We start from the raw sequence: 11243 nt of genomic DNA, 5'->3' as shown, positions 1-11243 counted from the left end.
GATAGTATTGTGCAGCAATGTATATGCGGTTATGACGTTGCTTTAAACAATGTTAAAAGGGATGGTAAAGCATTGGTGGAGATGAGAATAGGGCTTTTAACTTTTTGCTAGATACCAAGAAACCATTTCTGAAATATACAGACCATACCATTTAAAGAGGAATTCAAAATCTATTTGAGGAAAATCGGTTTTGGAATGGCTGAGAAATCCAAAAACAAAGTAAAACGAAGCGATCGTAATGAAAGGTGGGTTCCACCTTTTATGAACATCACTCTGGTTTAGATATCAGCCTTTTCAAAACTAATTTTCATCAAGTGATCGTTGAATTCCTCTTAGAATTACATGCTCTTTCATATTTCAAAAGAGGTTTCTCATTATCTCACCAAAAAATGTTAGAAACCTGAAGTTAGGTATCAACCAAAACGATATGATCCCTTTAAATATCATTTCAGCGGATGGATAATAGAAATAGTTTGATGCGTAACGTTGTTCGGATTCACGGTTCTCTCTCTCTCTCTCTCTCTCTCTCTCTCCTTCATTAATAATGAATAAAAAACAGAAATAGGGACAACAACAGACAACAGCACACAACACAACAACAACAACAACAACAACAACAACAACAGCAACAGGAAGGCGGCTACCAATTATTTGTACTGTTATAATGGATGTGTGGGTGAGAAGTTGATTTCGGTGCATGACTTGACTTAAAAGCGCGAGAGAGGGAAACTTGTTGCAGTAAGACACTTATTAGGAAAGGGAGGGAAATCCTGGTGGCACACCAACATGTCACACATTCTGACACTAAAACAAATGACCACCACCAATGACCACCAATGATATCAAACTTAAAGGCATAATTTGCCATTTGCAGATGAAAGCATTAGTGCTTTAAAATAGTTCTAAAATGTGAGTTAGGGATAGAAACAACCACTGTCAAAATTTGAATCCGTATAATCGATGTTAAGTGTTGTTAAATACACAAAATGTGAACAATAGTTATAATAAAAATGTTTCCAGACTAAACCGTATACAGTTACGGTTTACTGAGAAAAACCCTGATATCTCCTTATATTTTAGGTTTTATTGCAAATATTTAATATGGTAGGATGTTTTATGATATAACAGACCTACACATATGTATCAAATGTGATATCTTGAACATTTTTGAAATCATTGCTCCCAAAGGTATACTGGACCTTTAAAGTAACAAAAACTTTATTCTTCCCTCGCCTCACACGGCATGGTCCCAGTCTCGAGCCCTTTTTTTTTTTCTCTCTGAACTTTCGTAGGTCTCCTGGGTACTAACCAGTAGGTCAGATATAATAGGTAGCTTTATAAAAAATAAAAAAACAAAACAAAACAAAACCGTGATTAATACTTACAAAAAAACGTGATTAATACTTACAAAAAAGAAATCCCCCAAACGAGCTGAAAACAACACTTCTTATTTGCGTTTGCTTGTGTATGTGTATGTGTTTTTTTTTTCTGTTGAACGCATGGGTACACCTCAATAAGAACAAAACTAATTTAATCGGAATGATTATTTGACCTTTCCAATCGATTTGCACCACAAGACCACGAAGACCGCAGCCTCGACGATTTAATATTCAGACCTTATTATAGCCGCCAAGAAAGGGAGACAAGAATAGTGGCCGTTTTAGACAGATGACCTCTAAAGACAGGTTCACCGACATGTCGTGTGCTTTACTCATATATACGTATACATGTATCATCGTTGAACTGTTCGCCACCCAGAGTCATGGCCGGTATGACGGCTGCAAAGTAGAAAAACACACTACTGGCTCGGCTGCGGATCCGTATTGGTCTGTTATGGCCGCTATACACAGGGTAAAATATGTTATAAAGTTGGTGGCCACCCTACACGGGGTCTTTAACATGGCTTTTCTCTCGTGGGGCCTTTTTACTAGACGTATATGGCGAGTGCACGTCACGAGACCGTAACCCACGAATCATTCAGCCCACGACTCATACAGCCCCTGAGTCATACAGTCCACGTGTCCTACAGCCCATGAGTTCGAAACTAAGCAAACAAGGCCCACCAGACCGACACATTCAGCCCCGTGTTGTATAATGCCGAACCGTGGGCTGTTTTTTCCTCTCATATACCTATAGTGTCGAACGCATGCCATGGACCTTCTTTGTCTAGTGTCAAACTCATGGGCTCGATGACTCGTGGATGTCGGTCTGATGGGATGACCCCTATACGACAGACGTCCGCTATAGAAAGGTGGCCGTTAAGGCAGGTTCGATTGTACATACACTTTACACACTCATGAAGAGAAATGAGACAGACAAAGAATTGATACTGTAATTACAGTTTTGGGGGTCCAATCACTATCATTATTTTCTTCGATAGTCAAGTCTCAGCATGCTCAGAATGGCAGAATTTTCATCGAAATCTTCAGATGCAAAAAAAAAAAAACCCAACAACAACAACAAGGATTTTTTTTTACATGTTTTAAAAAATATATTGCTTAAATGAGATGGTGATCCTATCGTCTTGATAACATTATTTTCTCTTATTAATGAGCTGATATACAAGATGAAAAAAACAAAGTCCCATCAAACTATTTTAGTGTTGTAATAAACAGTGATAAATCGAAAAAGAGTGTCATGCAGCACGCGGTTGTGTTTAAGGAATACAAAGAAAAACAGAAATCATGTAATATTTATTGCATGTATGTTGTGTGGTTGGGTTGTGTGGGTGTATGTGTTTGTGTATGTGTATTGTGTACGTGAGTGTATGTATGAGTATTTGCAAATCAGTAAAACAGTTTTGAGGCAATAACCGTCACGCGTTAGAAGTATTATTGCGACCGATGTCCTCGTTGTATGGTTGATTTACTATTTATATGCAGAGCCGTCATTCCAGCCCACGTTCTGGCGAGAATCGCTTCTGAATCTTCGTTTATCAGGCGGCAACGGCGACGCAACATGGTGGAAATGTACGGCCTGGTCTTCGTGTGCACGAACCTTCTGCTGCTACTCGTACAGGTATATCTCGTCGTATCATTCAGATTAATGAAGCAATTCTTAGATTGAGTTGTTTTTATTTCAGCTGATCTACAGATTGCCCTTTATTGAAGTAAATAAGCACGGATTACTTAGTATTTTAGTATAGTGGTGTGGCCATGATTGAAAAAAAAAATAAAATCATGGGCATACATAAATATCGAATATTTATGCCCATGTTTGTTTTGTTGTTGTTGTTGTTGTTGCTGTTGTTGTTGTTGCTGTTGTTGCTGTTGCTGTTGTTGTTGCTGCTGTTGTTGTTAAATCATGGCTACTGCGAAAACACTGAATGATCGGTGCCTATTGATGTCAATCACTTGTTGCTATCGATCATACATTCTCTTTCAGTTTGTTTCTGAGCCCAACGGGGCTATCGAAATGTGGAAATCTTGGAATTATTTGACCATCATCTCTTAATCAGAAGACAATGTCAATATTACAATCGACTTTTCGTGTTATTTCGTTGGAAACAATATTTCTTACCATTAAAATAATTATACGTATGTATATATATATATAATATAATATATATATATATATATATATATAATATAATATATATATATATATATATATATATATAATATACAGTATATCCCAAAATAAATTACGATCGGATTTTTGCATTGATACTTCAATATGATTTAACTGTCTGAATGCTATTTCAGAGTCTAAAAATATAACAACTTACCTATATTAAATTTGCAGAAAACCCCATTCAATTTGGTTAAGTGATCACAGAGAAATGTGAATCGTTGTGAAGCATGTCGTGGGTTTGATTCTTCCAAGTTTAGCATTTGGATGCTCTTGGAACTGCATATTGATGCATGAACACAATGGACAGAACTTGAAGGGAAGGGATTCCTGACATGCTCTACAAAAATCCTCATTTCTCTTTGACCACTGAAGCAAATCGGGTTGGGTTTTCTGTAAGACCTGCAAGTTACCTGGATAATATTCTTAAGTTATAGTTTCATACCCTGAAATAATATTTGAATTGATTCACTATTTTTAAAGTTATCATCACGGAGGGTACCGTTGTAATTTTGTTGGGGGCGGGGGTATATTCATATTCATATTCATATTATTATTATTATTATTATTATTATTATTATTATATATATATATATATATATATATATATATATATATATATATATGTGTGTGTGTGTGTGTGTGTACGGCTTACGTTAGCATTTGAATGCACTCGGTGAATCTATAATATCGCCAACGGCAGTCATGTTCAAAATAAGAGGAAATTATTTTGTAAGTTCAAGGGACTATAATCTGAATAGGCAACTTATTCTTTTCCACGTGCAGCAGACTTCTGGTCACATCTGGAACGGACCCGACGCGGTCCACGTGGCCCGAGGGACGAATGCGACGCTGAGGTGTTCGCACACGTCAGATAGCAATTCTTCGACAATTACGTGGCTCGACGGTCACGTCGACGTGTTCGGTTCCGGCGACCCCAAGTACAACAACTTCAGACTCGTCCAGAACGGCACGAGGTCGTCGGTGATGTCGATCCTCGACGTCCAACTCGAAGACGAGGGTAACTACACGTGCTGGATCCCTGGTGTTCCATCTTCCGACGTCGCGTCTCTTGCTGTTGAGGGTGAGTTTGTATTGCCTACAAGAGGTATACATTCATTACAATATTCCATTTCATTCATATTTTTCCATTTCCAACAAAGAATAAAACACAATCATAAGCAAAACGTAATTGCATTCATTTCATTTCATTTCTTTTCATTTTTTCCATTTTCAACAAATATCATACACAATCATAAGCACAGCGTCCCGAAATTGTATGAAAACTAAGTTTCTTTTCTTTATACATGAGCTCGTGAATTGTTACATGGTAGGCAGACAAACTCTGAACAAAGTCATGTAGAATTAATTTACGTTGCATAAGATAATGGAGGATTACGTCGTGAGATAGATTTATGTAATTTGAGGGTTAATTCCGTGCAAGAGGAAAAGACAAACTTGTGACAGGATCACGGAGTCACTAAAATAGAACGAGGTATTATAGGAAACTAAAACAAGACTACAGTACAGGTTATCTAAACTTGTCGAATTCCACCGATTCTTCCACTTGTTTTCTTGTGGTAAAGGTTACCTGTCTTTTGGCTTAAAATTTGAGTTTTCCGAATCTAGAAGAGTGTATTGTTTGCTATACATCCTCCCTGGTAGCGGTTGTCATGGGTATTAATTAGCTTGAATGAATATTGTGCACACTTTGACAGCTAGATCCCCAAACATTGATTCCTCTCTTTCATCTCTTTGTCCGTCTCTTTTCTTTTCCTTTTCTAGTGGCATCGTCACTTTCGTTGTCGAACGTGTCGGACCTCGTTGACGGTTCGGAGTACACAGTCACGTGTCTCTCCCTTGGGGCCCGCCCCGCAGTGGACATCGTCTGGTTCTTGGACGAGTGCCCGCAAACGCGCGGGGTGAACACCAGCGACGCGCAATCGTCCAGCGGGCAGCCAAAGTTGTGGGACAGGCGGAGCTCGTGGACGTTCACGGCCTCACTGGACATGAACGGGAAAGTTCTGTCGTGTCGGAGTGACGGGCATGCGGTGACGGCCCTGAACGGAAGAATCGAGACCCAGATAGCTGTTTCGGGTGAGTGTGTATAGCAAGCAATCACGAAAGATCAAAAGCAAAATCCCAAACATCGATAAATCCGCATGAACAGCTGATGATGGTATCTGTAGCTCTACGCAGTGCATTCTCGATAATACACGCTCTATTAGAGACACGAGAATCAAGCCCAAAGCATCTTTAAAGGCATTATTTACCATTTTGCAGATGAAACAAAAACCCAGCTTTAGTGCAATATTATAGTTCTAAAATGTGAGTTAGGGATAGAAACAATTGAATGTAAATATCTGTTTACCTTTGGGAGCAGTGATTTAAAAAATGTTCAAGATATCACATTTGATGCATACATTTATGGGTATAGGTCTGTTGTATCACGAAACATCCTACATATAATTTTTCACAATTAAGCCTTAAATATAACTATAGATATCAGTATTTTTCTCATTAAACCGCAACTGCAGATGGTTTAGTATGGAAACATTTTTATTGTAATTATCGTTCACATTTTGTGTATCTAACAATATTTAACATCGATTATAGGGATTCATTTTTTTTATTGGTTGTTTCTTTCCCTAACTCGCATTTTAGAACTATTTTACAGCACTAATGCTTTTTTTTTTTGTTCTTCTGCAAATGGTATATTATGCCTTTAATCAGGACGAGCAACAGATCAATGGTAAGTATTGTTAGATATACAAAATGTGAACAACATTGAGTCATGATAAAATTGTTTCTAGAATAAGCCGTCAAAGTAATAGTTTATTGAGAAAAATGGTATATTTTAGAATTTAACCTAAACCAGATAGTTTTCATAAAAACCAGATAGTCTTCATAAAACTGAAAAAAAAAACGAAAAAAAAAAAAACTATGGCCGGTGAAAAAAAAAAAAGAAATAATGGCATGCGATGGTATCATCATTCTTTTATTTTTGGGCGTGCCAAAATAGAAAAACCGCACCTCAAAACAAACCAAACATACCCGTAATGGTATAGAGCTAACAGCGTGAACAAGAGTTGTATAATGTGGAAGTTCCTCGTGACACACGCAGAAACCGAATATCAGGGGAAACCCCGTTTTATATTACCACAAGGCGGAAAGGAAACGATGACATTGCACTGACAGAGAAAGTAGCTTGGTATATTGTCATTATAAAGTGTAGGCCGAACCTATAGGTTGTAGCGGCGTCCTCTGTACCTGGCCATGACTTAAGAGGCAACACACAGTGTAATTTAAGACAAAATCCATGCAGTCCAAAGTTCATAAAGCTTTCGCTTCTCTGCAGTGGAATTCTATCGAAGGATGCATCGCAGTCATAACACCAGTAGTAGGGGCCTATATGCATATCACATGCACAGCACACAATTGTGAGCACTTTAAAGGGGGAATCCAGTCCAAATATAAGTTAGTCTGATAAGAAAGAGTAAAATATGACGAGTTCAATGGTAAAATTTTGATTGAAATTGGGTGAAAGAAAAGGAAGTTCTGACATTTCGAAGTTTCGCTAATTTTTCAGAAAACAATTCTTGAACGGTCAGTATGAACATGCAAATGGCAAAGTGAGCATGTTTTCCCCTCATAACTTGCCATGTAGTTGTACGTAAAATTTTGAAATTTCCAGTTTTTCATTCAAACGCAATTATGCCCGAGGCTCAAATCCTGATATATCTGACTGATCACTATTCTGAAGTTATTCAACCAGAAATAACATCATGTTTCAGACCTCAATGACAGAAACTTTTCGTAATTTTTCAGTTTCTTTTTTGTATGCGATCAATGGAAAATTGTGAGATTATGACATAGTTAGCTCTCTCATTCGTAAGATTTTACTCTTTTTTTTTATCAGAATAACTTATATTTGGACAGGGTTTCCCCTTTAAGGTGCAAAGAATTTGTCTCAGAATTATTGTGATTGTGTAAAGATATGACAGTCTATATAAGTCTATGGAAAAGTATGTTTATACAAGACGAGCCCACTGCTTAAGAAATATGTTAGTATGAATATAGTACCATACTTGATATTTCCTTCAAAGGTCTGTTTTAAAGCACCAGTAGACTATTCAGTGATTTTTTTCTTCTTACACTGATTTCTCTATAGTGACATCATAATTCTCAAAACTCATGCGCTGGATTGTTATCTAATGCATTTGAAATTTTCATACAGCTTTAAATCAACAACGTTCGACGATTTTTTGAAATTGAGCCAATACCATGTTAAAACAGTGTCTTTAAAGTAGACATTCAGTCAATGCTCAAAGGGATGGTAGAGTTTTGGATGAGATGGGGCTTCATGTTTCCAACTTTTTTGTGAGATAATGAGAAACCTCTTTATATGAATTTAAAAGAGCATGTAATTCTGCAGGGAATTCAACGTTTATTCCATGTAAATTGGTTTTGAAATGGCTGAGATATCCAAAAACAATGAGGTTCTAACAATAGGTGGGACCCACCTTTTATTAGGACCACTTTGTTTTACTTTGTGTACTTTTTATTTGATATTTCAGCTATTTAAAACCCGATTTTCATGAAATAAATTTTTGAATCGTCTAAGAATTGCGTCTTCACTCATAATTATTTCTAATTAGTTTCTACTAATCTTGCAAAAAAGTTAGAATCGGAATTCTCCACCCCAACTAAAACTATACCATCCCTTGAAAGGGAAAAATCCAAGACAATCCAAACTATATGACATTCATTTAAAATCCACATAGATTTTTGAATGGATTAACATGGTAGTTTCTGAATTCTTGAATATCTCACGTTTTCTTTATTTTTATACTGAGTATGTTGCAAATCGAATTAATCTATTATGTCATTGCACCCTTCTCAGTCACTTAGTTCACGAACCATGTGATAAAAATTCTTTGTTCATGTCGATTATCTATGACGCTCCTCCTTCGCCCCTTGTTAAGTAGCTTATAGGTTAATTCATTTACACATTCTTTTATCTATTCTTTTTTTTTAATTTTACTTGTTTATCTATTCATTTGTCCATCAAATCATACATGCATTTGTCTACTCATTAATTCAAATAAATTTGTATATAAAAACGAGCAACGTATTGCCATATGCAGAGGCTATAGCGAATTGTCTTCTTAATGAGTCCTCAAGATAACTTGAGGCGTACTGTAGTTACTCTATAGGCAGATAGGGGCAAATGACCTAGCGCATGCAAAAGCAAAACAAGTATTTTCGAAGACATTAACGTTTTAATTATATACAATATGCAACCGGAGGTGAAGAAACGAAGAGATATGTGAGAACAATAGATTATTAAAGTACGAGGGGAAAAACAAGAAAAGGAAACAATAATTTTGACATTAATGACAGGAAACATCATGACCAACGTGACCTAAATAAATAGATAACGAAATAAACAAATACGAACAAGATTGAATTGATTATGACTATCAATTGATCATTTTCTTGCCACAGAAATTATCGAGTTTCGATTTGCTCTAATTACACTTTTTTTCATAGTTCTATAAGACCTCGCAAGAGAGATAGATATTGGAATGAACCTTGAAAACATAGATATTTAACAGGGCACCAAGCTAGCAAGGAGACGTGCGGCTGCATGAGGGGAAAAACAAGAAAAGGAAACAATTTCGACATTAATGACAGGAAACATCATGACCAACGTGACCTAAATAAATAGATAACGAAATAAGCAAATACGAACAAGATTGAATTGATTATGACTATCAATTGATCATTTTCTTGCCACAGAAATTATCGAGTTTCGATTTGCTCTAATTACACTTTTTTTTCATAGTTCTAAGACCTCGCAAGAGAGATAGATATTGGAATGAACCTTGAAAACATAGATATTTAACAGGGCACCAAGCTAGCAAGGAGACGTGCGGCTGCATGGTTACTCCTTTTTTTAATTCAACTTGAATGAAAGGACTTAGTGGCTCAGTGATTAAGACCATGGGCTACCAATTACAAGGTTCCTGGTTCGAGACTGCTGGGAGCAACGGTTGTACCACTAGTAAAGGTATTTTGCTTTCATTGTCTGTATAGTCCTTTCTGAGGGGACTTGAATGCCGTCGGTTGCCTTCGCTTCGTATTCTATTTATCAACTATTTTTTTATTGCCACATTAGAAAAATCAAACGTAACCCTAGCCCTAATCCTAATCCTCACACCAAACTTAACCGAAAACCTTATCACAACCCTAACCCCAAGTCAAAGTCCTTGGGGAAAATAAGACCTGAGCAAAAATTGTCGCAGGAGCAAATGTCTTGCCACCGTTGGAGTAGATAATCATGTTACAGATATCTATGAAAACAGCTATCTCGACACCATTTTTAGCAGGTTTAAAATTGCAAGGTAGAAACTTTCATGACCAGTGTTTCTATAGAACAGTTAATAAGCAGCGCTGCAGGCCTGGATCCTAGCTATATTTTCTACATTGACCTGGAAGTAATCTGTGAATGCCGTCAACAGTCAAGTATCGTACTATTCTTGGAATATGTTTGACTCCGTTCTTTCCTTAATTACAAATTCTGTTGTATTTTCATCTAAGTTAAAATCTGCATTTGCGCGTGTTCCGAATCGCTGAACAAAGCATCAAGGTCAATGTCAAGGTTCGAAAAGTCAGTGATGATGACAATATACCATTTTTTTCTCTCTTATCAGGAAGAAGACTTTTCAATACTTTCCATGTTTTGTCTGAGTCATCAATTCTAGTATCCTTCGCATTGCATACTATGCGGCAGTGTTGTTGTTGTCGTTACTGGAATTTATATGGCGTTTATCATTCCCCAAAGAATATTTACGCCATCATATATCTTTAATGTTGCTAGTCTTGTTGCAAGCCGTTCTGCAATTTGTACAATTGAATATATCATTGTTGCATAGACCTATTGAGTCACTGTATCTTGTTTTTTATGGGTCTTCGTCACACAGCCAACACGGCCAACACAGCCACCACACCGTGGTCGACGAGCTCAATTACTGCCCTGGTCCTCGGTGTCTTGCTCATACTACTCGTAGGCCTTCTCATCTATCTCACTCTGTTGCTCAGGAGAAAATCAGAAACAAATGGTGAGTGATAATTTGATTTGATTTGATTTGCTTTGATTTGATTTCCGTCTGCATTTTTCACAAAATATATACAACGCAGCAAACAATTTTCCAATACTAATCGCATTATATCCAACACAAAATGAATATAAATACAATCATTAAAATGTATCAATAATGAAGTATTGTATATAGGTGAATTATAAACATACAAAAAAAATTGGAAAATCATTGATTATTCAATCGAAATAATACGTACAGAATGCAGGAAACCGTCAAGCTTGAGTTTGATGGCGGCCTCTGGAAAAGCATATGACTTGTATTTCTTGACAAATCATTTAATTCATATTTCAATTCAATTCATGATTCAAAACGATTCCAACCTGGTATCTTTATTCAGTTGAATTGAAATTCCAATCCACACATTCAAGTTGAATTTAACAAATAAAATAAGCTCGGACAGGTAGAACGGTAGAAGTCTCACCAGTTTCTGATTTATTTTTAGAAAGGCACAGAATCTAAGAGTGTCACGTGTTTTCACCGCAGAGTATAGCACAAACGCTTTTAAGC

General features: G+C 36.7%; 1 protein-coding gene across 1 annotated transcript; it reads left to right on the top strand.

Annotated features, from left to right (window-relative positions):
* Positions 1 to 2958: 2958 nt before the first annotated feature.
* On the top strand, positions 2959 to 10702 carry LOC140229664 (cell adhesion molecule 2-like). Its single transcript, XM_072309908.1, has 4 exons — positions 2959 to 3018; positions 4357 to 4654; positions 5356 to 5667; positions 10557 to 10702. Exons 1-4 carry the CDS (start codon positions 2959 to 2961, stop codon positions 10700 to 10702), a joined length of 816 nt encoding a protein of 271 aa, XP_072166009.1.
* Positions 10703 to 11243: the final 541 nt, after the last annotated feature.

Source organism: Diadema setosum, chromosome 6, assembly GCF_964275005.1.
Source record: "Diadema setosum chromosome 6, eeDiaSeto1, whole genome shotgun sequence".
In the NCBI taxonomy this organism is placed as follows: Eukaryota; Metazoa; Echinodermata; class Echinoidea; order Diadematoida; family Diadematidae; genus Diadema; species Diadema setosum.
The sequence above is the reverse complement of the archived record's forward strand: the minus strand, read 5'-3'. Positions and strand labels throughout refer to the sequence as shown.